This window comes from Theropithecus gelada, chromosome 1, assembly GCF_003255815.1.
Source record: "Theropithecus gelada isolate Dixy chromosome 1, Tgel_1.0, whole genome shotgun sequence".
In the NCBI taxonomy this organism is placed as follows: Eukaryota; Metazoa; Chordata; class Mammalia; order Primates; family Cercopithecidae; genus Theropithecus; species Theropithecus gelada.
In genome coordinates, this window is record NC_037668.1 from 56,136,313 (window position 1) to 56,164,070 (window position 27,758).

Genomic DNA, 27,758 nt, shown 5'->3' on the forward strand with positions numbered 1-27,758 from the left:
GTCTAAATCTTGAGTTCTTTCCACATCACTATCAATTATTATTGGACTGTGTGAAGAGAAGGATGAGAATTCTGAAGATAAAAATCTACATATCTACATGAGGCACTCCTATAATCCCAGCACTTTGGGAGGCCGAGGCAGATGGTTTGCTTGAGCTCTGGAGTTTGAGACTAGCCTGGGCAACATGCATGGCAAAACCCTGTCTCTACAAAAAATACAGAAATTAGCTGGGCTTGGTGGCATGCACTTGTAGTCCCAGCTACTTGGGAGGCTGAAGTGGGAGGCTTGCTTGAGTCCACTTAGTCGAGACTGCAGTGAGCTATGATCATGGCACAGCACTCCAGCCTCGGTGATAGAGACCTCATCTCAAAAACAAACAAACAAATAAGTAAATAAATATGCACACATGAAAAAACTGAGATTTTTATCAGTCCATAGAGTCCCCATGGCTTCCTCTGCTGACAAACAAAAACAAACTAAAATTACAACCATAGATACAAAATTCCTTGTTCTGGTGGACCATTAACTCATTGTCATCTTTACTGTGGGAACCAAATGCACACCATCTAAGAGAAAGATTTCTGATTAAACAGCAGATCAATTGACCTCCTGTTCCTCCCTAATCCCATTAATATGACAGTTAAAAAAAACATATTGCCAGGTGCAATGGCTCATGCCTGTAATCCCAGCCCTTTGGGAGGCCGAAGTGGGTGGATGACCCGAGGTCAGGAATTCGAGACCAGCTTGACCAATATGGTGAAACTCCGTCTCTACTAAAATTACAAAAATTAGCTGGGTGTGATGGCGAGCACCTGTAGTCCCAGCTTCTCAGGAGACTGAGGCAAGAGAATAGCTTGAACCCGGGAGGCGGAGGTTGCAGTGAGCCAAGATCACGCCGCTGCACTCCAGCCTGGGCAACAGAGCAAGATTCCATCTCAAAAAAAAAAAGAAGCTAAGGGATAAACTCTCAAGATAGGAGACTGGAATTTTCTCTGGAGATACTGAATGATTCCAGAGAAAAGACTCACAGATACTGACATTTAGGGAACTTTCCATTAGGAAGGTTGACTTATGGACAAATTACTCTGAAGTCAATCAAGTCTGTGGTCTGCTAGAGTGAACCGAGACCAGCTCATAAAAACTAATTGTGGGCCGGGCGCAGTGGCTCACGCCTGTAATCCCAGCACTTTGGGAGGCCGAGACGGGTGGATCACGAGGTCAGGAGATCGAGACCAACCCGGCTAACACGGTGAAACCCCGTCTCTACTAAAAATACAAAAAACTAGCTGGGCGTGGTAGCGGGCGCCTGTAGTCCCAGCTACTCGGGAGGCTGAGGCAGGAGAATGGCGTGAAGTGGGAGGCGGAGCTTGCAGTGAGCCGAGATCAAGACACTGCACTCTAGCCTGGGCGACAGAGCGAGACTCCATGTCAAAAAAAAAAAAAAAGGCCGGGCGCGGTGGCTCAAGCCTGTAATCCTAGCACTTTGGGAGGCCGAGACGGGCGGATCACGAGGTCAGGAGATCGAGACCATCCTGGCTAACACGGTGAAACCCCGTCTCTACTAAAAAATACAAAAAACTAGCCGGGCGAGGTGGCTGGCGCCTGTAGTCCCAGCTACTCGGGAGGCTGAGGCAGGAGAATAGCGTAAACCCGGGAGGCGAAGCTTGCAGTGAGCTGAGATCCGGCCACTGCACTCCAGTCTGGGCAACAGAGCGAGACTCCGTCTCAAAAAAAAAAAAAAAAAAAAAAAAGCCAATTATGTACCTCTTTTCCCAAGTTTGTATTTAGTGATGTCATGTTGGTAGAAATAGTTACATCACAGAAATAATAAAGTACTGCAAATTGGGCATTTTCCTCCAAAGAGCTGGTTGTTAAACATTTATCCATATATTACTGGGCCAAATTCATCAATTATGCTTCAAATCAGCTTTTCAGTGGGTGATTCTTTTTTTTTTTTTTTTTTTTGAGACAAGGTCTCGCTGTGTCGCCCAGGCTGGAGTGCAGTGGCATAATCTCAGCTTCCTGCAAGCTCCACCTCCTGGGTTCACAGCATTCTCCTGCCTCAGCCTCCCAAGTAGCTGGGACTATAGGCTCCCGCCACCATGCCTGGCTAATTTTTTGTATTTTTAGTAGAGGCGGGGTTTCACTGTGTTAGCCAGGATAGTCTCGATCTCCTGACCTTGTGATCCACCCGCTTCGGCCTCCCAAAGTGCTGGGATTACAGGCATGAGCCACTGCGCCTGCCCAGTGGGTGATTCTTTAAGAATGAATAGCCAGGGTCAGACATAGTGGCTCACACCTATAATCCCAGCACTTTGGAAGGCCGAGGCGGGTGGATCACTGGAGGTCAGAAGTTTGAGACCAGCCTGGCCAACATGGTAAAACCCTGTCTCTACTAAATATACGAAAATTAGTCAGGTATGGTGGTGTGCACCTGTAATCCCAGCTACTCGAGAGGCTGAGGTGGGAGAATCGCTTGAACCTGGGAGATGCAGTTTGCAGTGAGCCGATATCGCACCACTGCCCTCCAGCCTGGGTGGCTGAGCAAGACTCTGNCCTGTAATCCCAGCACTTTGGGAGGCTGAGGTGGGTGAATCACCTGAGGTCAGGAGTTCGAAACCAGCCTGACCGATATGGAGAAACCCCATCTCTACTAAAAATACAAAAATTAGCCAGGTGTGGTGGCGCATGCCTATAATCCCAGCAATTCAGGAGGCTGAGGCAGGAGAATCGCTTGAACCCGGGAGGTGGAGGTTGCGGTCAGCCAAGATTGCGCCACTGCACTCCAGCCTGGGCAACAAGAGCGAAACTCCATCTCAAAAAAAAAAAGAATATTATAAAATTAATGGGTCAAAGAGTATCTCTTTAAGTATATTACTTAGAAATATAGAAGAATGTTACAGAAACAGCTAAAATTGTTGAAAGTGATTGCCTATGAGCAACAGACTATGCCTTTTTTAACAGGCAAAAGTAGCAGCAATTATTGGGTATAAAGCAAATGCAGATTTGTCTGTACTCTTATTTTATTTTATTTATTTATTATAGTGGTGCAATCTTGGTTTACTGCCACCTCGGCCTTCTGGGTTTAAGAACACCTCAACCTCCCCAGTAGCTGGAACTACAGATGCACGCCACCACGGTGAGCTAATTTTTTAATGTTTTGCAGAGACAAGGTCTCATTACATGGCCTAGGCTGGTCTTGAACCTCTGGGCTCCAGCAATCCTCCTGCTTCGGCCTCTCAAAAGGCATGAGCCACTGCATCTGGCCTGTTTGTGCTCTTAACCACTATGCTATACCAGTTCTCAGGGCCCAGTTTCTGGGGTACCCAACCCCACCTTACCTCCTCCACATCTTCATCCAACTGCTCATTAGGATCCACTTCTCTTACTAAGTCCTGTAATTTCTTCTTTGTCAATACCTAAAGTTAATTGGGAGAAGACTTTTCAACCAAGTATTAAGGAAACGAAACAAATCATTACCCTGTAATGAAGAAAGGCTGTCAAATGGTTGGTTTTAATTTCCACTTTCCAATGAGTTCACGGTCTGGCCTACCTGACTATGCTGCTATAAGACAATACTCTCAAGACAGAAGTAACTTACGGAAAGGTGGAAAGAGCAGTTTGAAGACAGGCCAGCATCCAGCTGTCAGGCAGTATATTTCAGCCTCATGTCTTTTTCTCACTGTGCCTCTCTACATGAAGAAATTTGCAATTCTCTGACCACCACAAATTGTACCATGCCCCTTGCCTTTAGACAAGTGTTTTTTTTTTTTTTTTTTTTTTTGAGACAGGGTCTCCCTCTATTGCCCACTGGAGTACAGTGGCATGAACATGGCTCACTGCAGCCTTGACTGCCAAGCTCTCCCACCTAAGCTTCCCAGCTAGCTGGGACCATAGGCACGTGCCACCACACCCGGCTAATTTTTTTTTTTTTACTTTTTATTGAGAGACAGGATCTCGCTATGTTGTGCAGCCTGCTCTTGAACACCTGGCCTCAAGTGATTCTTCCACCTCGGCCTCCCAAAGTGCTGTACATGCTCTTCCTCCCTTCTTCTTTCTTGCTCAGCTCATGGTGCCTCTTTCTGATGCTTTTCCTAGCCCATCTCAGTAAAGGTAACCACTTACTTCCTTGTTTGGCCTCTACTGTATCCTATGCACCCTTTATCATTGTGCATATTTATACACTTCCCTGTTTCTGACTTAATAGGCTAAAAGCTCCCTGAGGGCAGCCTTCATAAAGGAAATGTCATGTTACATACATATGCCATTAAAAAGTGATCAAAAGAAAGCCAGGCACAGTGATCTGTGCCTGTAGTCCCAGCTACTCAGGAGGCTGAGGCAGGAGGATCACTTGAGGCCAGGAGTTGGAGACTGCAGTGAGCTATGATTGTGCCACTACACTCCAGCCTGGGGAACACAGGAAGACCTCATATCTTAAAAAAAAAAAAAAAAAAAAGAAAGAAACGGCTAGGTACAGTGGCTCATGCCTGTAATCCCATCACTTTGGAAGGCCGAGGTGGGAGGACTGCATGAGCCCAGGACTTCAAAGACCAGCCTGGGCAACATGGCAAGACTGCATCTCTATTTTTAAAAAACATCTAAAAAATGGCCGGGCACAGTGGCTCACGCCTGTAATCCCAGCACTTTGGGAGGCCAAGGTGGGCGGATCACGAGGTCAGGAGACCGAGAATATCCTGGCTAACATGGTAAAACCCTGTCTCTACTAAAAATACAAAAAAAAAATTAGCTGGGCATGGTGGTGGGTGCCTGTAGTCCCAGCTACTCGGGAGGCTGAGGCAGGAGAATGGCGTGAACCCAGGAGGCGGAGCTTGCAGTGAGACGAGATTGCGCCACTGCACTTCAGCCTGGGCAAGAGTGAGACTCCATCTCAAAAAAAAAAATCTAAAAAATATATTAAAAATTAAAAAAAAAAGAAAAAATTAGGCACTTGACCTCCTTAGTGCCCATTTGAGTCTCTTCCAAGTGTACTTTCCTTTCTTTCCTGCTGTAAACCTTCCAGTAAAATTCCACTTAAAAAAAAAATTAATTAAAAAAAGAGCTGGGTATGATGGCTCACGCCTGTAATCCCAGCACTTTGGGAGGTGGGTGGATCACCTGGGGTCAGGAGTTCGAGATCAACCTGACCAACATGTCGAAACCCCGTTTCTCCTAAAAATAAAAAAATTAGCAGGGCGTGGTGGTGGGCGCCTATAATCCCAACTATTAGGGAGGCTGAGGCAGGAGAGCAGCTTGAATTGGGAAATGGAGGTTGCAGTGAGCCAAGATCACGCCATTGCACTCCATCCTGGGTGACAGAGCAAGACTCTGTCTCAAAAAAGAGAGAGAGAGAGAGACAGAAAAAAAAAAGAAAAATACCAAAACCCATACACTACAATGCTAACCATGGCTATTTTAGGGTGGTGGCATTAGAATTATGGGCTATTTATTCTTTGTGTATTTCTGAAGTTTCTGTGATAAACTTGTATAATTTTTGAAATAAGGAAAAAATAAACTTTTTTTTTTTTTTTTTGAGACAGAATCTCATTCTGTCACCCAGGCTAGAGTGCAGTGGTGCAATCTCAGCTTACTGCAACTTCTGCCTCCCGGGTTCAGGTGATTCTTCTGCCTCAGCCTCCTGAGTAGCTGGGACTACAGGCGCGCACCACCACGCCAGGCTAATTTTTGTAATTTTAGTAGATATGGGGTTTCAGCATATTGGCCAGGCTGGTCTTGAACTCTTTTTTTTTTTTTTTTTTTGAGACGGAGCCTCGCTCTGTCACCCAGGCTGGAGTGCAGTGGCCGGATCTCAGCTCACTGCAAGCTCCGCCTCCCGGGTTTACGCCATTCTCCTGCCTCAGTCTCCCGAGTAGCTGGGACTACAGGCGCCCGCCACCTCACCCGGCTAGCTTTTTGTATTTTTTAGTAGAGACGGGGTTTCACCGTGTTAGCCAGGATGGTCTCCATCTCCTGACCTCGTGATCCGCCCGTCTCGGCCTCCCCAAGTGCTGGGATTACAGGCTTGAGCCACCGCGCCTGGCTGGTCTTGAACTCTTGACCTTGGGCTATCGCCTGCCTTGGCCTCCCAAAGTGCTGGGATTACAGGCGTAAGCCACCGCACCCAGCCAAGAAAATATATATATATTTTTTTGAGACAGAGTCTTGCTCTGTCGCCCAGGCTGGAGTGCAGTGGAGTAATCTCTGCTCACTGCAAGCTCCGCCTCCCGGGTTCACACCATTCTCCAGCCTCAGCCTCCCAAGTAGCTGGGACTACATGCGCCCGCCACCATGCCTGGCTAATTTTTTTGTATTTTTAGTAGAGACAGGGTTTCACCATGTTGGCCAGGATGGTCTCAATCTCCTGACCTTGCGATCTGCCCACCTTGGCCTCTCAAAGTGCTGGGATTACAGGCTTGAGACACCATGCCCGGGCGAACCCAGAAATTTGAGGCTACAGTGAGCTATGATTATACCATTGCACTCTAACCTGGGCAGCAGAGCAAAACCCTTTCTCTAAAGAAAAAATGAATAAATATTTGTTAATGATGTCTCATATCCATCCATTCTTCTTCATTCTATCATTATCACCTAATTCAAGCCTTCACTACATGTCTTGATTTATTGCAAAAGTCTTAGAATTGGTCATCCACCCAGTCTAACCCCCTTTTTTCCACATCCTGTCCCCTTACTGCCAAGTTAATCCTCTATAGGATACACTATTTTTATTATGTTACTTTTACTCCTTTATTAAATATCTGCAAAGATCGTATATTGCCTAAAAGTTCCAATAGAAATTTATTAGTATAGGTCCACTATGTTCTGCCCTACCTACACAATTTTAAATCCTGTCTTCTACAACAGACTCCATATTCAACATAGGTTGATATCCTGACTGTTCAACCCGCTCTCATTAACCTTTGCAAGTCCCTCCACTCATTCCCTTGAAATACTGGGCCAACTCATCCATTCTACACAGCCTACAAAAAACAAGTCAAAGGGATTATACTTATTTCTTGTGGTTCTGGAGGGCAGAATCAGAATTATGGGTAGAAAGAATGCAGCAGATTTTAGAATCACTGAAGAAAATTAATAATGGCAGCAACTGGATGAACTAGAAGATGGAATGACTAGAAGCAAGAATACTTTTATCATAGGAATAATGAATCAATTTATTATTTTATTTAACAACTACATGGTTAACATGTATATAAAGTACTTTTCAAAATGAAAGAAAAAAACACCTTTCATAGGCAAGGTATTGTGTGTGTATGGATGGATGGATGGATGGATGGATGGATGGATGGATGGATGGATGGATATATGCATACACACAACCATATACAACACAGTAATTAATAAACACTGTACATGATAATTTGCTAAAGAATGTTAGAGGAGTATATATTCAGAACAACTTGAATCTGTGTCTCCTGAGTTGGGAGTCCTCAAATTTGGCCCAAATAAACTCTCTACTTATATTAAAACAAACAAAACAAGTTAGAAATCCAAAAGAGGGAAAAGACCTTTTCAGCTAAGATAAAAAAAGCAGCATCTGAGATGGACATCTCTTTAAGTATTACAGGTTGAAATAATAGGTAAGAGGTGGCACAGAGAAGAAAGAGTAAGAGGATGATACCTGATTGTTTTCAGGGCTAAGACGACCTCCTGTCCCAGGAGTGCCTGGTATCTTTACCACTGTAGTACTGTTGGCCATGGAGCCTTGTGGAGGGGTGCTGGCTGGTTCCGGTTTTATGGATGAGAAATTGGAGAGGTTGATTAGGGCTGAGGGGCCAAACTGGTTCATAATCTGCCGAGCTTTGGACTTCAGCTCATAGAGCTTATCGAGATCCTGTTTCTTTTTGGAGCTGTGAGGACCCAGGCCAATTAACTGGAGAAGAAAAGCACAAGAATTAGCTCTAGAAGAACCTGTAATAAAGGATGAATCTTGAGAGTAAAAAGAGGCCTGGTGCAATGGCTCACAACTGTAATCCCAGCACTTTGGGAGGCCCAGGTGGTAGGATCACTTGAGCCCAGTAGTTCAAGACCAGCTTGGGCAACATAGGAGACCAAAAAAAAAAAAAGGTAAGTAAAATGAGGTCTGTTAGACTTTGAGGGTTCTTCAGTATATATGGAATGGTGACCATTTAATACCCACACATTAAAAATAGGGAATGAATAATGTTTATTACTCTCACCTGATTTTAGAAACCATCTCATCTCCAAATGTTAAATAAAATAGTCCACAAAATTGAAACAAGGAAGAAAGTAAATGAAATGAAGAATCTTATGTACAAAAATAAACTAGGGCTGGGTGCAGTAGTTCATGTCTGTAATCCCGGCATGTTGCGTGCCTGAAGTGGAAGGATCACTTGAGACAGGAGCTCGAGACCAGCCTGGGGAACACAGGGAAGCCCTATCCTTGTAAAAATTTAGCTGGGGCTGGGCGTGGTGGCTCACACCTGTAATCCCAGCACTTTGGGAGGCCAAGGTGGGTAGATCACCTGAGGTCAGGAGTTCAAGACAAGCCTGACCAACATGGTGAAACCTCATCTCTACTAAAAATACAAAAAAATTGGCTAGGCATGGTGGCACATGCCTGTAATCCCTCCAAGCTACTGGGGAGGCTGAGGCAGGAGAATTGCTTGAACACGGGAGACAGAGCTTGCAGTAAGCCAAGATCATGCCACTGTACTCCAGCCTGGGCAGCAGAGTGATACTCGGTGCCCCCCTGGCAAAAAAGAAAAAAAAAAAAAAAAAACTTAGCTGGACATGGTAGCATGTGGTCCTAGCTACTCGGGAGGCTAAGGAAGTTGAGGTTGCAATTAGCCATGATCACACCACTACTGCATTCCAGCCTAGGTGACAGAGACACTATCTAAAAATAAAATGAAATAAAATAAAAGTAAACTACAGGCTGGGTGCAGTTGGCTCATGCCTGTAATACCAGCACTTTGGGAGGCCGAGGTGGGTGCATCACCTGAGTTCGGGAGTTTGAGACCAGTCTGACCAACATGGAGAAACTCAACTCTACTAAAAATACAAAATTAGCCAGGTGTGGTGACACACGCCTGTAATCCCAGCTACTTGGGAGGCTGAGGCAGAAGAATTGCTTGAACTTGGGATGCAGAGGTTGACGAAACTCCATCTCAAAAAATAATAATAAATAAATAAACTAGAATATGCAAGACGTTTTTGAGAACTTTGTAAAAATACTAGGTTAAGTACTACATGCATTATTTTTAAAGTATCAAATAATGTTAAATTCAAATAAGTCATAGCACAATCACATCCTTTAAAAAATCAGTCACAAAGCTTAATACAGACTAGTTCATTTTGGCATTTCAAACATGCTTAAGTCTATGTCAGGGCTATGCCCAATAAATATAACTTTTAGCAGTTGTTAAAAGTAAACTCCTCTTTATCAAGAGCAATTTTTTTCTGAGTGTTAGCAATCTAAGTACATGCAGAGACCCTAGTCTGGAGCAGCTGAGCCTCCTGAATCTTAGAGTCATGAGGTTGACTCTGCGGATGGCAGCTTGGGTGTCACCACGATCAGAAGCACATTCACCAAGTTCTGCTCACAGTAGCCTCAAACTTACTTACAGCTATCTGAGTGTCTAGATCTTTAATTACATCAGCAACAGCTGTGAGCCCGGTGAAATGAGAGGCAGCCATTTTCAAAAGCTACCTGTAAATGAACAACTGGCATCAAGCACCATCCTTGCCATGGAACCATTTTAGTTGCATGGCCTGGTACATCTTCACCAACCAGGATCCAAGCAAACTGGATGTGGAGAAATATATCTCCTTTTCCTTAGTGGGAGCCAAGACAAACATCTCCATCTCTTTCATAAGCAACTTTGAAAATTAATTAATGATGATCATGGCACAAATAGACCGTCTTCTTATAAAATGAATGTCTGTTGTTAGGGATAAACTAACAGCATATGGAATATTTCATTGGGCAAAATTGTGGGATATGAGCCTGCAGGAATTATGTCAATGGCTTTCAGAACTTGATAAAAGTTGGCAACATAAATGTCTATCTGTATCTATTCTACTCTTGTCCCTAGTGCTGAGTTCTTCCTCACCACACTGTCTGACTTTCTAATATGAGAAATCTGGCCCAGCCCAGTGGCTCATGCATGTAATTCCAGCACTCTGGGATGCCAAGGCAGGCAGATCACTTGAGGTCAGGAGTTTGAGACCAGCATGGCCAACATGGTGAAATCCAGTCCCTACTAAAAATACAAAAACTAGCCAGGTGTGGTGACACGTGCCTATAATCCCAGCTACTTGGGAGGCTGAGGCAGGAGAATCACTTGAACTCAGGAGGCAGGGGTTGCAGTGAACCGAGATCAGGCCACTGCACTCCAGCCTGGGCAACAGAGCGAGACTCTGTCTCCAAAAAAAAAAAAAAAAAATAGAATAAGAAATCATGTTATCTTGGTTTACTCTTAATAAAGGCAACTAAGTATATACTGGTTAAAAACCCAAGATAAACTAGGCAGACTTGCTGGCCAAGAACCAGCTAATGGGAACAGCAGAGTATTAGGATCACTTGTTTGTTTTAACCGTATGTGGCCTCCTTCTCCCCTACCCGCAAACATTACCAATAGAAGAGTCAGGATAGAAACATTTCTTAACATGGTAATAGCTGTTCTAATATTATAAAAGCAAACTATTTTCCCAAAGCAAGTTCTATCCAAAAGCTTCATTAAGGATCAAACTGTATCCTCATCACTCTAGCCTCACACTGAACATACTATATCTCTCAAAAACATTCCCACAACCTTCAAGGGACTTCCCAAATAATACTGAGTATTGCACAAAATAAGTGGAGACTTTTTAAAATATATATTTAAAATATATATTTTTGAATAAGAATTCTTGAGTTCACTGCAGACTCAAACTCATAGACTCAAGCAATCCTCCCATCTCAACCTCTTAAGTAGCTAGGACTACATGTGCACACCATTGCACCCAGCTAATCTTTTTTTTTTTTTTGGTAGAGATGGGATCTTGCTATGCTGCCTACGCTGGTCTCAAACTCCTGGCCTCAAGTAATTCCCCTGCCTTAGCCTACCAGAGTGCTGGAATTATAGGCTTGGGCCACCACACTCAGGCTTGTCTCTTTTTTTTTTTCCTGAGACGGAGTCTCACTCTGTCGCCCAGGCTGGAGTGCAGTGGTGCAATCTTAGCTCACTGCAACCTCTGCCTTGTGGGTTCAAGCGATTCCTGCCTCACCCTCCTGGTTAGCTGGGATTACAGGCACATGCCACCATGCCTGGCAGATTTTTGTATTTTTAGTAGAGGCGGGGTTTCACCATGTTGGTCAGGCTAGTTTCAAACTCCTGACCTCGTGATCCACCCACCTCAGCCTCCCATAGTGCTGGGATTACAGGCGTGAGCCACCGCACCCAGCCTCAGCCTGGCCAACATGATGAAACCCCATCTCCACTAAAAATACAAAAAATTAGCCAGATGTGGTGGTGGGCACCTGTAGTCCCAGCTACTTGGGAGGCTGAGGCAGGAGAATTGCTTGAACCCAAGAGGCAGAGGTTGCAGTGAGTCGAGATCATGCCACTGGACTCCAACCCGGGCAACAAGAGTGAAACTGTCTCAAAAAATAATAATAATAAATAAATAATGAAAACCTTTTTTAGGACGGGTGAGGTGGCTCACGCTTGTAATCCTAGCACTTTGGGAGACCGAGGCAGGCAGATCACCTGAGATCAGGAGTTTGAGACCGGCCTGGCCAACATAGTGAAACCCCATCTCTACTAAAAATACAAAAAATTAGCCAGGTGGGGTGGCAGGTGCCTGTAATCCCAGCTACTTAGGAGGCTGAGGCAGGAGAATCACTTGAACCTGGGAGGCAGAGGTTACAGTGAGCCAAGATCACACCATCGCACTCTAGCTTGGGTGACAAGGACGAAACTCCATCTCAAAAAAAAAATTATTTTTTTAAAGATCTGGAGACAAAAAATATGGCCTATCCTACATAGTACGAAATATGAATATTCACATATCAAATTAGGATTTTTTTTTTTCTTTTTTTGTTGTTTCCAGCGAGGTTGGATGAAATTAGGAAATAACCTTAAGGAATAGCTCCAACAGCAGTCACTTTAATGAAATAAGTGGAGGCGGGGTGCAGTGGCTCATGCCTGTAAGCCCAGCACTTTGGGAGGCCAAGGTGCATGGATCACTTGAGGTCAGGAGTTCGAGACCAGCCTGGCCAACACGGTGAAACCCCCATCTCTACTAAAAATATAAAAATTAGCCGGGTATGGTGGCACGCACCTGTAATCCCAGCTACTCAGGAGGCTGAGACACGAGAATCACTTGAACCTGCGAGGCAGAGGTTGCAGTGAGCTGAGATCAGACCATTGCACTCCAGCCTAGGCAACAATGTAAGACTCCATCTCAAAAAAAAAAAAAAAAAAAAAAAAAAAGCCAGGCGCAGTGGCTCATGCCTGTAATCCCAGCACTTTGGGAGGCCGAGGCAGGTGGATCACAAGGTCAGGAGATCAAGACCATCCTCCTAACACGGTGAAACCCCGTCTCTACTAAAAATACAAAAAATTAGCTGGGCGTGGTGGTAGGCACCTGTAGTCCCAGCTACTCGGGAGGCTGAGGCAGGAGAATGGCATGAACCCGGGAGGCGGAGCTTGCAGTGAGCCAAGATTGTGCCACTGCACTCCCTCAAAAAAAAAAAAAAAAAAGAAGTGGAACCTCTGGAGAAGGGGAAAAATCAGTTTCTCCCTAAGAAACTTGACAAAAATTTACTGCTGTCATTGACCTTGCTGAAAAGCAAACAATACTTCTGAGTTTTAAATAATTCTGGCTAAGCAAACTATTTCTTCCTATAAAAACAAAACAAAAGCAGATGATAACCAGACACACACTGGTGCCAGACTAACACTACCCTTAGTTTCCTAAACTATTTCTTAATATGGTAAGATTTTAAAACTGTAACACATTTGAGTGGGTGGTAATACATAGGTTTATACAACTGTCGAACTCCTCCCATTGAACATTTAAGATCTGTGCATTTTTACTGTATGTAAGTTATACAGTTAAATATAAATCAAACACCCCTCCAGCTCCCCAGGAAAAACAGGTAAAACAGTGTACTACTAGATATTTATCCCACAGAAAGGAAAACTTGAGCTTGAGACCAGCCTGGTCAATATGGTGAAATCCCATCTCTACTAAAAAAAAATGCAAAAATTAACCGGACATGGTGGTGAGGGTGCCTGTAATCCCTTGGGAGGCCAAGGCATGAGAATGGCTTGAACCCAGAAGGTGGAAGTTGCAGTAAGCCGAGACTGCCACTGCACTCCAACCTGGGTGACAAAGCGAGACTCTGTCTCAAAAAAAACATAAAAAGGTGGTCACAAAAAAAATATTGTACGATTACTTTTATATGAAATGTCCAGAATAGGTAAACCCATAGGCAGAAAGTAGATTAGTTGTTGCCTACGGCCAGAGCATGTAGGAGAGGAATAAAGACTGACTGCTAATGGGTATACGGTTTCTTCTAGGGGATACAAAAATGATCTAAAATTACATTGTGGTGATGGTTGCCAACGCTGATTGTATTAAAAAACAAAAACAAAAAAACCCCCAAACCCCCCAGATTCATACACTTTAAATCAGTGATTTGTATGAAATGTGAATGATTTAAATAAAGACTTTTTTTTTTAAACAAATGAGGAGGCTCATGAAATGGTCTCCAAGAGAAATTGTTCAATGAATGAAAGCAAAGTATAGAATGGGAGAATATTTTGTTATCGTTTATTAAAACACATGTATTGCCAGGCACAGTGGTTCACGCCTACAATCCCAGCACTTTGGGAGGCCAAGGTGGGCAGATCATCTGAGGTTGGGAGTTCGAGACCAGCCTGACCAACATGGAGAAACCCCTCTCTAGTAACAATACAAAATTAACCAGGCGCGGTGGCGGGCACCTGTAATCCCAGCTATTTGGGAGGCTGAGGCAGGAGAATCACTTGAATGGAGAGGTGGAGATTGCAATGAGCCGAGATTGCGCCACTGCATTCTAGCTAGGGTGACAGAGCAAGACTCTGTCTCAAATAAATAAATAAAACACACATACACAGACACACAGTTGTAAATTCATAAATTATTCCTGGCAAGATACATAAGAAACTGATAACAGAGGGAGGTGGGGGAATGGTGGTGTCTGGGTGGCCTATGGGACCAAGATGGGAGAGTCTTATTTTTCACTATACACCCTAAATCCTGTATTATGTGCATATGTTACCAATGGAAAAAATTAAGATAAACTACTATTTGGATTTTGTTCTCTGAAGAAATAGATCATATTCACCCTTTTCTTCCTATTTTTTGTTTTTGTTTTTGAGAAACAGTTTCACTCTGTCATCCAGGCTGGAATGCAGTGGCCATGATCTTGGCTTACTGCAACCTCGGCCTCCCAGGTTCAAGCAATTTTCCTGCCTCAGCCTCCTGAGCAGCTGGGATTACAGGCACATACCACCACATCTGGCTGATTTTTTTGTATTATTAGTAGAGATGGGGTTTTCCCATGTTGGCCAGGCTGGTCTTGAACTCCCAACCTCAAGTGATCCACCCACCTCGACCTTCCAAAGTGCTGGGATTACAGGCGTGAGCCACCGTGCCAGGCCTTGGGGGTTTTTTTTGTTTGCTTGCAGAGATAGGATCTTGCTGTTGTCCAGGCTGGAGTGCAGTGGTGAAATCACAGTTCATTGCACCCCCAAAATCCTGGGCTCAAGCAATAATCTTGCCTCAGCCTCTTGAGTAGCTCAGACTACAAGTGCAAACCACACCTGGCTAATTTTTTTTCTATTTTGTTTTTTTAGACACGGTATCTTGCTGTGTTGCCCAGGATGGCCCAGAACTCTTTGCCTCTATCAATCTTGGGAATCCTCAGCTTCCCAAGTAGCTGGGGTTATATGCGCAAGGCATCACACCCAACTCTAACCTGTTTATTTTTTAAAGATGGGTCTTACTTTGTGGCCCAGGCTGGAGTGCAGTGGTGCAGTCATAGCTCACTATAGCCTCAACCAGCTGGACTCAAGCCATTCTCCCACCTCAGCTTCCTCAGTAGCTGGAACTACAGGCATGCACCACCATGCCCAGTTCATTTTATATTTTTTATTATTTGTAGAGAGGGGCTCTCACCATGTTGCCCAGGCTGCTCTCAAACTGCTGGGCTCAAGCGCTCCTCCTGCCTCAGCCTCCCAAAGTGCTGGGATTATAGGCACAAGCCTCCATGCCTAGCCTATCTCACATTTATACAAAAGTAAGTTCAGGGCCAGGTGCAGTGGCTCATGCCTGTAATCTCAGCACTTTGGGAGGCCAAGGCAGGCAGATCATGAGGTCAGGAGTTCGAGACCAGCCTGACCAACATGGTGAAACCCTGTCTCTACTAAAAATATAAAAATTAGCTGGGCGTGGTGGCGTGTGCCTGTAATCCCAGCTACTCGGGAGGCTGAGGCAGGAGAATCGCTTGAACCTGGGAGGCAGAGGTTGCAGTGAGCTGAGATCACGCCACTGCACTCCAGTCTAGGTGACAGAACAAGACTCCGTCTCAAAAAAAAAAAAAAAAAAATTCAAAACTGATCATATACCTAATGTAAAAATATACAACTTTTTGAAGAAAACAGGAGAAAACCTTCATGACTTTGGGTTAGTCAGAGTTCTTAGATACAACATCAAAAGCACAATTCACAAAAGAAAAGAACTGATAAAGTGGACTTAATCAAAATGTAAAACTTCTGCTCTGCAAAGGATAATAAGAAGGTAAGTTGGGTCAGGTGCAGTGGCTCACATCTGTAATCCCAGCACTTTGGGGAGGCCGAGGTGGGCAGATCACAAGGTCAGGAGTTCCAGACCAACCTGGCGAAGATGGTGAAACCCTGTGTCTACTAAAAATACAAAAATATTAGCAGGGCGTAGTGGAGGGTGCCTATAATCCCAGCTACTCGGGAGGCTGAGGCAGAGAATTGCTTGAACCCAGGAGGCAGAGGTTGCAGTGAGTCGAGACCGTGCCACTGCACTCCACCCTGGGTGACAGAGTGAGACTCCATCTAAAAAAAAAAAAAAAAATGAAGATATGTCACAGATTAGGAGAAAATATTTATAAATCACATATCCAACGAATGACTTGTATCCAGCAAACATAAAGAATTTTCAGTGTAAAGGTTGGTAGGGGAGGAAAACAATTTTTTTTTCAAAATTCAACAATAAGGCCGGGCGCGGTGGCTCACGTCTGTAATCCCAGCACTTTGGGAGGCCGAGACAGGCGGATCACAAGGTCAGGAGATCCAGACCATCCTGGCTAACACGGTGAAACCCCGCCTCTACTAAAAAATACAAAAAACTAGCCGGACGAGGTGGCGGGCGCCTGTAGTCCCAGCTACTCGGGAGGCTGAGGCAGGAGAATGGCATAAACCTGGGAGGCGGAGCTTGCAGTGAGCTGAGATCCGGCCACTGCATTCCAGCCTGGGCGAAAAAGCGAGACTCCATCTAAAAAAACAACAAAAAAAAATTCAACAATAAGAAAATAACAGCCCAGGCCGGGCGCGGTGGCTCAAGCCTGTAATCCCAGCACTTTGGGAGGCCGAGACGGGCGGATCACGAGGTCAGGAGATCGAGACCATCCTGGCTAACACAGTGAAACCCTGTCTCTACCAAAAAAATACAGAAAACTAGCCGGGCGAGGTGGTGGGCGCCTGTAGTCCCAGCTACTTGGGGGGCTGAGGCAGGAGAATGGCGTGAACCCGGAAGGCGGAGCTAGCAGTGAGCTGAGATCCGGCCACTGCACTCCACCCTGGGCGCCCGAGCGAGACTCCGTCTCAAAAAAAAAAAAAAGAAAAAAAAGAAAATAACAGCCCAATTTAGAAAATGGGCAGATTCAGCTGGGCTCACGCCTGTAATCCCAGCACCTTGGGTGGCTGAGGCAGGCGGATTGCCTGAGGTCAGGACTTCAAGACCAGCCTGGCCAACATATAGTGAAGCCCCGTCTCTACTAAAAAATACAAAAATTATCTGGGTGTGTCGGCGCACACATATAGTCCCAACTACTTGGGAAGCTGAGGCAGGAGAATCACTCAAACCCGGGAGGTGGAGGTTACAGTGAGCCGAGACTGCACCACTGTACTCCAGCCTGGGCAACAGAGCAAGACTCCGTCTCTCCAAAAAAAAAAGAAAATGGGCAGACTGAGCATGATGGCTCATGCATGTAATCCCAGTACTTTGGGAGGCCAAGGCAGGAGGATTGCTTGAGCTAAGGAGTTTGAGACAAGCCTGGGTAACATAATGAGACCCTGACTCTATTTATTTATTTATTTTAAAGGGCAAAAGATCTGAGTAGACCCTTCATCAAAGAAGATAAACAAATGGCAAATAAGCACATGAAAACATGCTCAGCATCATTAGTTATCAGGAAAATGCAAATTTTTAAAAACATGATATACCTATATAAAATAGCTAAAATTTAAAAACAAAAGCAAGTGCTGGAGAGGATACAAAGGAACTGAAACCCTCATACATTGCTGGTGTGAATGTAAAATGGTATAGTTTTTCTGGAAGACAGTTTGGTAGTTTCTTCTAAAGTTAAATGTATACTTACATGACTCAGCAATCCTACTCCTAGGTATTTACTGTAGAGAAATGAAAACGTACATTCACACAAAAATCTGTATATAAATGTTTATAGCAACATCATTCACAACTACCAAAAACCGAAAACAATCCAGATGTCCTTCAAATGGTGAATAAACAAATTATGGTATATTCATTAAATGGAATACTCAGAAATAGAAAGGAAAGGCCAGGTGCAGTGGCTCACATCTGCAATCCCAGCAATTTGGGAAGCCAAGGCAGGTGGATCACCTGAGGTCAGGAGTTTGAGACCAGCCTGGCCAACATGGTGAAACCCTGTCTCTACTAAAAATACAACAATTAGCTGGGCATGGCGGCATGTGCCTGTAATCCCAGCTACTCGGGAGGCTGAGGCAGGAGAATCGCTTGAACCTGGGAGGCGGAGGTTGCAGTGAGCCAAGATTGCGCCATTGCAATCCAGCCTGGACAACAAGCGTGAAACTCCATCTCAAAAAAAAAAAAAAAAAAAAGAAAGAAATAGAAAGGAAAGACTACAGGCTGGGCGCGGTGGCTCATGCCTGTAATCCCAGAACTTTGGGAGGCCGAGGCAGGTGGATCACCTGAGGTCAGGAGTTGAAGACCAGCCAGGCCAACATGGTGAGAGCCTGTCTCCACTAAAAAATACAAAAATTAACTGGGCATGGTGGCGCGTGCCTGTAATCCCAGCTACTTGGGAGGCTGAGGCAGGAGAATCACTTCAACCCGGGAGGCAGAGGTTGCAGTGTGCAGGGATCGCACCATTGCACTCCAGCCTGGGCAGCAGAGTTAGACTCTGTCTCAACAACAAAAACAACAAAAAGACTACTGACACATGCAACAACATAGATGAATCTCAAATGTATCATACTACGTGAAAAAGGCAAGGCTCAAATGGCTATATAATTCCATTTATAGGCCACTCTGGAAAAAAACAGTTATAGGGATGGAAAATAGATCAGTGGCTGCTAAGGAGTCTGGGGCAGAGGAGCGTTTGACTACAAAGGAGCAGCATGATTAAATCTGTGGAGGTGGGGGGTGACATTGTTCTGTATCTTGAGTGTTGTAGTGCTTACATGACAGTATGTATTTGTCACATTCTATCAGTTATGACTGTACCCCCATAATAATTTTATTGTATATAAATTTAAAAATAATTTTTTTGGGGGCAGAGTTCTGCTCTTGTTGCCCAGGCTGGAGTGCAATGGCGCCATTTTAGCTCACTGCAACCTCCGCCTCCCAGGTACAAGCAATTCTCCTGTCTCAGTCTCCCAAGTAGCTCAGATTACAGACATACACCACCATACCCAGCTATTTTTTTTTTTTTGTATTTAATACAGACGGGGTTTCACCATGTTAGGCTGGTTGCAAACTCCTGACCTCAGGTGATCCACCTGCCTCAGCCTCCCAAAGTGCTGGGATTACAGGGCATGCACCTCCAAGCCCGGCCTATTTTTTTTTGAGACAGAATCTCACTCTGTTGCCCAGGCCACAGTACAGGGGCCCAATCTTGGCTCACTGTAACCTCTGCCTCCCGGGTTCAAGCGATTCTACTGCCTCAGCCTCCAGAGTAGCTGGAATTACAGGAACGTGCCACCAGGCCTGGCTAATTTTTGCATTTTTTAGTAGAGATGGCATTTCGCCTTGTTGGCCAGGTTGGTCTTGAACTCCCAACCTCAAGTGATCCACCTGCCTCAGCCTCCCAAACTGCTGGGATTACAGGCATGAGCCACTGTGCCCAGCCAAAAAATAAATTTTAGAAAGTAAAATGGGGCCAGGTGCAGTGGCTCATCCTCTGTAATCCCAGCACTTTGGGAGGCTGAGGTGGGCAGATCACTTGAGGTCAGGAGTTCGAGACCAGTCTGGCCAACATGGTGAAACCCCATCTCTACTAAAAATACAAAAATTAGCCAGGTGTGGTGGTGCGTGACTGTAATCCCAGTTATTTGGGAGGCTGAGGCAGGAGAATCACTTGAACCCAGGAGGTGGAGGTTGCAGTGAGCCGAGATCGTGCCACTGAACCCCAGCCTGGGTGACAGAGTAAGATTCTGTCTCAAAAAAATAAAAAATAAATAAAAATCAAAAACATAAAAAGAGGCATTAACTGGCTGGGCACCGTGGCTCACACCTGTAATCCCCACACTTTGGGAGGCTGAGGCGGGCAGATCATAAGGTCAGGAGTTCGAGACCATCCTGACCAACATGGTGAAACCCCTTCTCTACTAAAAATACAAAAAAATTAACCAGGCGTGGTGGCACTCGTCTGTAATCTCAGCTACTTAGGAGGATGAAGCAGGAGAATCGCTTGAACTCAGGAGGCTGAGATCACACCACTGCACTCCAGCTTGGGTGACAGAGACTCCATATAAAAAAACAAAACAAAACAAAAAACCACAAAAAACAGGCATTAACTGTGGGACAGTTTGAGAGAACAATAATAATTAACCCTTACTATTACCTACTATGTAGAAATTGTGTGCTATGATTCACAAAGAAAATACGGAAAGTCCATCCCCCAGTGATTTGTAGTTGAAAATATTTAATAATTCTATCAAAACATGATGGTATGGGTTAGAGTTCAATTTAAATAACCTCATCTGGGCCAGGTGCAGTGGCTCATGCCTGTAATCCCAAAACTTTGGGAGGTTAAGGTGGACAGATCACCTGAGGTCAGGAGTTTGAGACCAGCCCGACCAACATGGAGAAACCCCATTTCTACTAAAAATACAAAATTAGCTGGGCATGGTGGGGCATGCCTATAATCCCAGCTACTCGGGAGGCTGAGGCAGGAAAACTGCTTGAACCCAGGAGGCAGAGGTTGCAGTGAGCCGAGATCACGCCATTGCAGTCCAGCCTGGGCAACAAGAGCAAGACTCCATCTCAAAAATAAATAAGTAGGCCGGGTGCAGTGGCTCACACCTGTAATCCCAGCACTTTAGGAGGCTGAAGCGGGTGGATCATGAGGTCAGGAGATCAAGACCATCCTGGCTAACAGGGTGAAACCCCATCTCTACTAAAAAAAGAAAAAAAAGGCCGGGCGCGGTGGCTCAAGCCTGTAATCCCAGCACTTTGGGAGGCCGAGACGGGCGGATCACAAGGTCAGGAGATCGAGACCATCCTGGCTAACACGGTGAAACCCCGTCTCTACTAAAATACAAAAAACTAGCCGGGCGAGGTGGCGGGCGCCTGTAGTCCCAGCTACTCGGGAGGCTGAGGCAGGAGAATGGCGTGAACCCGGGAGGCAGAGCTTGCAGTGAGCTGAGATCTGGCCACTGTACTCCAGCCTGGGCAGCAGAGCGAGACTCCGTCTCAAAAAAAAAAAAAAAAAAAAAAAAAAATTAGATGGGTGTGGTGGCGGGTGCCTGTAGTCCCAGCTAGTTGGGAGGCTGAAGCAGGAGAATGGCATGAACCCGGGAGGCGGAGCTTGCAGTGAACTGAGATTGTGCCACTGCACTCCAGCCTGGGTGACAGAGCAAGACTCCGTCTAAATAAATAAATAAATAAATAAATAGACAAATAAAACCACATCTATCCTCCCTCCTTTTAAACTGTGGTTGACAGGCTGAGGATGACAAGCCCTAATTACTTCCCTTTTAACAACCTTGTACTTCAAACAGAAGTCTAGCTGCAACCCTATTACTGTATTGAGAGGATCTAATTTTTCATAGGGTAGGAATTAAGGAGACCTTGCAACAGTTGTAAGACGCTGGTATTCTCTGTGCATCTATTCCATTAACTGTTTTTTTAAAAAACAAAACAAAGGTGAAGAGAAAGGGGAACAGAAGACCAGGTAGCCTTCAAAACTTTTTTGTTTACCTCTGAAATGTTTAGTAATTTATTATTTAAGCAAAATATTGGAATCAAGAGGACTGGCCTGATGGCACAAAAGCCCTATACTGTGGTGTATAACTTCACTTAATGACTGGTTTTTCTACCTGGCTGTTTCTTTCCTCTGTGGCTTCTAACTGTATCTAAATGAGCTCATATTTCCCAGTCTAAATAAGCTAAAAAGGATCAATTATTTGCAATCTGTAAGACTCCAGAGCAACAGAAATGCAAGATTTTTTTCCAGTTTGCAATTAGGATTGGTTAATTGAGGCTCCAGCTGGTTTTGATTTATCAAAAAGGCAGTATAGGCCACATGTGGGACCCCATATCTGTAATCCCAGAACTTTGGGAGGCCAACATGGGAGGATTTTTTGAGGTTAGGAGTTGAGGACCAGCCTGGGCAACACAAAAAGATCCCGTCTCTAACAACAACAAAAGGTAGTATAGTGTATGGTACAGTGGTCAAGGATATGAACGATGGTAGCAGTATCTGGGTTTAAGTACCAACTGTGCCACTTTTTAGCTGTATTGAGCAAGTTACATAAACTCTTTATGCCTCAATTTTCTCATCGGAAAAAATTAAGTTGATAACGAAGTACAGGGTGGGCTTGGTGGCTCACACCTATAATTCTAGCAGTTTGGCAGGCTGAGTGGGAGGATCACTTGAGCCTAGGAGTTTAAGACCAGCCTGGGCAACATAGTAAGATCTCGTCACTACAAAAAAAAAAAAAAAAAAGAATCAAAAAATTAGCCAGGCTTGGTGGCATGCACCTGTGGTTCCAACTACTTGGGAGGTTGAGGCGGGAGGACTGCTTGAGCCCAGGAGGTTGGTACAGTAGTGAGATGTGATGGCACCACTGCACTCCACTGTGGGTGACAAAGCAAGACCCTGTCTCGGGGGGGGAAAAAAAAATCAACATACTGCTCAGTGCAGTGGCGTACACGTATAGTCCCAGCTACTATGAGGTCTGAGGTGATGCAATGGCTTGAGCCTAGGAATGCGAGACTGTAGTACATTGTGATAGGCCTGTGGCTAGCCACCATGCTCCAGCCTGGAAAATAAAGCAAGACCCCATCTCTCAAAAACTACCAGTGTTTCACCCATCCTGCTGCTAACCCAGCACACATATCCATATGTGCTGGCACCATATAAGTTTTCTTTATGACTTCAAAGATTAACAAAATAATGGTGGACTGAAAACAAACGGTAGCAACAAGTGGTCAGGAGGCTGATGAGAGGTACTGTGGAAAACCCAAATCAAGAGGGCTGGGTGCCATCTTTGGTCAGTTTCCACATCCACAATTAGGAGTTGGACCAGGCAAGTTCTTTTTTTCCTTTTTTTTTTTGAGACAGAGTCTCGCTCTGTCACCTAGGCTGGAGCGCAGTGGCACGATCTTGGTTCACTGCAACCTCCACCTTTGGCCGGACCAGGCAAATTCTAAAGTCGCTTGAACCTGGGAGGTGGAGGTTGCAGTAAGCTAAGATCACACCACTGCATTCCAGCCTGGGTGACAGAGAAGCCTCCATCTCAAAAAAAAAAAAAAAAATTCAGTGTAAGATTTTCTTTTTAATTAGCTGGTTATGGCTGTGTGTTCCTGTAATTCCAGCTACTGGGGAGGCTGAGGTAGGAGAAGTGCTTGAACCCGGGAGGCAGAGGCTGCAGTGAGCCAAGATCACCCCACTGCACTCTAGCCTGGGCGACAGAGCGAGACTCCATCTCCAGAAAAAAGATTTTCTTTTTTTGTTGTTGTTGCCCTCTTTACCCTCCCTGTCTGACTTAAATTACGTCCATACATAGAGATTTCAAAGTCTGTCTGCCTCCAACACACCTGTTTCACAGTGCAGCCTGTAAACATTGCTGATATAGTGCCTACAAAATACTTTGGGGCTTTCCATAAAGAATCCCAATCAAAAGTAGTATGTCTTTGCCAGGTGTCATGGTTCATGCCTACAAGCCCAGCACTTCGGGAGGCAAATGCAGGAGGATCACTTGATGACAGAAGTTTGAGACCAGCCTGGGTAATCGTAGTGAGACCCCATTTCTATATTTTTTAAATTATTTTATTTTCTTTGGAGATGGAGTCTCACTCTGTCGCTCAGTCTGGAGTGCAGTGGTGTGATCTTGGCTCACTGAAACCTCCACCTCCTGGGTTCAACTGATTCTCCTGCTTCAGCCTCCCGAGTAGCTGGGATTACAGGCGTCTGCCACCACATCTGGCTAATTATTGTACTGTATTGTATTGTAGTTTTATTTTATTTTATTTTATTTTATTTTATTTTTTATTTTTATTTTTATTTTTTTTTTTGAGACGGAGTCTGGCTCTGTCGCCCAGCCTGGAGTGCAGTGGCCGGATCTCAGCTCACTGCAAGCTCCGCCTCCCGGGTTTACGCCATTCTCCTGCCTCAGCCTCCCGAGTAGCTGGGACCACAGGCGCCCGCCACCTCGCCCGGCTAGTTTTTTTTTGTATTTTTTAGTAGAGACGGGGTTTCACCGTGTTAGCCAGGATGGTCTCGATCTCCTGACCTCGTGATCCGCCCGTCTCGGCCTCCCAAAGTGCTGGGATTACAGGCTTGAGCCACCGCGCCCGGCCTATTTTATTTTATTTTTTGAGACAGAGTCTCACTCTTGTCAGTCAGGCTGGAGTGCAACAGGGCAATCTCAGCTCACCACAACCTTCACCTCTTAGGTTCAAAGGATTCTCGTGCCTCAGCCTCCAGAGTAGCTGGGATTACAAGCATGTGTCACCATGCCTGGCTAATTTTGTATTTTTAGTAAAGATGGGGTTTCTCCATGTTGGTTAGGCTGGTCTCGAACTCCCAACCTCAGGTGATCCGCCTGCCTCGGCCTCCCAAAGTGCTGGGATTATAGGCATAAGCCACCGTGCCCAGCCTAATTTTTTTTTTTTTGGAGGCAGAGTCTCGCTCTGTCACCCAGGCTGGAGTACAGTGGTGCGATCTCAGCTCACTGCAGCCTCTGCCTCCCCGGTTCCAGCAACTGTCCTGCCTCAGCCTCCCAGGTAGCTGGGACTACAGGCACACGCCAGTATGCCCAGCTATTTTTGTGTTTTCAGTAGAGACGGGACTTCACCACATTGGCCAGGCTGGTCTTGAACTCCTGACCTCAGGTGATCTGCCTGCCTCAACCTCCCAAAGTGCTGGGATTACAGGCATGAGCCACCAGGCCCAGCCCCTATTTCTATCAATTTTTTAAAAAAGGTGATATGTCCTGGGCCAGGCACAGTGGTTCCTGCCTGTAATCTCAGCACTCTGGGAGGCTGAGGCAGGCAGATCATCTGAGGTCAGGAGTTTGAGACAAGCCTGGCCAATATGGTAAAACCCATGAGAATTGCTTGAACCTAGGAGGCAGAGGTTGGAGTGAGCCAAGATCACACCACTGCTCTCCAGTCTGGGCAATAAGAATGAAAGAGCGAAACTGCATCTCACAAAAAAAAAAAAAAAAAAAAAGGTAGTATGTCCTTTTGTGCTTTGTTCCTATTGGCTCTGATTATAATGCAATGATTTTCTGATCGGGTATTTTGAAGTCCTATTATAATAAGTCAATGCTAGAGCCACAAATGAAATAAAGTACATTCTGCAAGTATAGGGAAGGATGTTAACTCAGGAATAAATTATCATTAATTAAACCATCAAGTACTTTGAAGTGGTGACATGGGCATGGGTATGCTTTCCCTCATAAGTTGGTATAAGTAAGTTTTGATCATTTATATATAATAGGCGCTTGCAAATAGTACAGACTCTGGGGGAAAAAATAGTAGTTTTTTGTTTTTTTTTTTTTTTTGAGACGGAGTCTCGCTCTGTAGCCCAGGCTGGAGTGCAGTGGCCGGATCTCAGCTCACTGCAAGCTCCGCCTCCCGGGTTCACACCATTCTCCGGCCTCAGCCTCCCGAGTAGCTGGGACTACAGGCGCCCGCCACCTCGCCCGGCTAGTTTTTTGTATTTCTTAGTAGAGACGGGGTTTCACCGTGTTAGCCAGGATGGTCTCGATCTCCTGACCTCGTGATCCGCCCGTCTCGGCCTCCCAAAGTGCTGGGATTACAGGCTTGAGCCACCGCGCCCGGCCAAAAAATAGTAGTTTTAACTAAGCCCAATTCCCCCAAACATCTAGTTCATGATATAATTAACTGGAAAGTTAATCCAATTTAAGCCCTTGTTTTTCAAATTACTTTTTTTTTCTTTCTAGACGGAGTCTCATTCTGTCGTCCAGGCTGGAGTATAGTGACACAATCTCGGCTCACTGGAACCTCCACCTCTAGGGTTCAAGTGATTCTCTCCCACCCCAGCCTCCAGAGTAGCTGGGATCACGGGGATGCGCCACCATGCCCAGCTAATCTTTGTATTTTTAGTAGAGACGGGGTTTTGCCATGTTGGCCAGGCTGGTCTCGAACTCCTGACCTCAGGTGACCCGCCCACCTTGGCCTCCTAAAGTGCTGGGATTACAGGTATGAGCCATTATGCCCAGTCCAAATTAGTCTTTCTTGGCCTCCTAAATCTAAAATTAAATATGTCTTTCTACATTGCAATTAAAAGCTCTACAAAGTTCCCATTTTTCTATCTTAAATAATCTATGCTTCTGTGAAAACAGAATTTAGCTCTCCTCAAATGCCACAATACGAAAGTACCCTAATAAGTTATAGTCCTTGACATTTAGAGGAGCCTTAAGAAGGAGGGAATGCTTTCATTCAATTATATGTTTTGTATAACGATTACTTCTATTTTGCTGATGGACAAACTGAGACAGAGGAATCCACTTAGAAGAGAAGAAAAAAGTTTTAGAGGCACGCGTAACTGGGGTTGGGTCACTCAGTACTGTGTGATTTCAGGCAAAGTATTTAACCTCTCTAAACCTATTTCATTATCTGTACAACGAGACTGACAATATCTAACTTGTGGGGCTGTGATAATTAAATCATAGAATACTCGAAAGTACATAAGCTGTGCCTGGTTAGTCTGAGTAGGTTTCAGAAAAAGATATTAATATTGAAGTAAGTGACTGGTGCAAATCTCCCCACCATTCTTATCCAAAAGCAGCCATCCCTAGTAAATGTTTGCACTAAAAATGCAGGACACACTTATTTATGGCTTTCCAAACAGCTTATTAAATAAATAAATAAATAACACTGAGCTTTATTTAAAGGTTCCAGCCAGGTGCAGTGGCTCATGCCTATAATCCCAACATTCTGGGATATCAAGGTGGGAGAATCACTTGAGGACAAGAATTCAACACCAGCCTAGGCAACACAGCCAAACACCGTCTCTACAAAAAAACTTAAAAATTAGCTGGGTGTAGTGGCTCATACCTGTAGTCCCAGCTACCCAGGAGGCTGAGGCAGGAGGAGTGCTTGAGCTCAAGAATATAGGTTGCAGTGAGCTATGATGATGCCACTGCACTCCAATATGGGCAACAGAACAAGACCCTGTCTCAAAAATATAAAAATAAAAATAAAGGTTTCCTTACTATTAAGTGACATTTACTGTATCAATGTCAATGCAGTAATAACACTCAAAGTATCAGAAACTGTAAAAATTTCCAGTTTTTACTGGAAACAAAAACTGGGCCAGGCGTGGTGGCTCATGTCTATAATCCCAGCACTTCGGGAGGCTGAAGTGGGCAGATCACTTTAGGTCAGGAGTTCGAAACCAGCCTGGCCAACATGGTAAAACCCTGTCTCTACTAAAAATACAAAAATTAGCTGGGCATTGTAGCACACACCTGTAATTCCAGCTACTTGAGAGGCTGAGGCAGGAGAATCGTTTGAACCGGGGAAGCAGAGATTGCAGTGAGCCGAGATCGTGCCACTGCACGCCAGCCTGGGTGACTCTGTCTCAAAAAAAGAAAACTGGAAGCGGGGGGAAGTGACTCATGCCTGCAATCCCAGCACTCTGGGAGACCAAGGTGGGAGGATCACTTGAGCCTAGGAGTTTGAGACCAGCCTGGGCAACATAGTGAGATCCTGTTTCTACAAAAAATTTAAAAATTAGCAGGGTGTGGAGGCACATGCCTGTAGTTCCAGCTACTCAGGAGGTATATAGAGGTGGGAAGATTGCTTGAGCCTAGGAGGTTGACGTGCATGGTGCCAAGATTGAGCCACTGCACTTCAGCCTGGGCAACAGAGAGAGAACCTGTCTCAAAAAAAAAAAAAAAAAAAAAATTCCCTCCTGAGTTTGAAGATAAAGCAAAGATTCTGGAAGCATTTAAGGAATATTAACCAAGCATCTCATTTGCTACGCACAGAAGGGTACTGTATTAAAATTATGATCTAAC

At 44.9% G+C, this 27,758-nt stretch overlaps 1 protein-coding gene across 4 annotated transcripts in view; it reads right to left on the reverse strand.

Annotated features, from left to right (window-relative positions):
• TAF12 (TATA-box binding protein associated factor 12) overlaps positions 1 to 27,758 on the reverse strand; it is a 41,534-nt gene that overhangs the window by 6,835 nt on the left and 6,941 nt on the right. For all 4 annotated transcript variants that reach the window (XM_025363156.1, XM_025363165.1, XM_025363171.1 and 1 more), the window contains exons 2-3: positions 7,634 to 7,885; positions 3,342 to 3,419 (exon numbers count right to left, since the gene is read on the reverse strand). In XM_025363156.1, the coding sequence (XP_025218941.1) occupies positions 3,342 to 3,419; positions 7,634 to 7,885 (330 nt within the window). The remainder of the gene's footprint in view (positions 1 to 3,341; positions 3,420 to 7,633; positions 7,886 to 27,758) is intronic.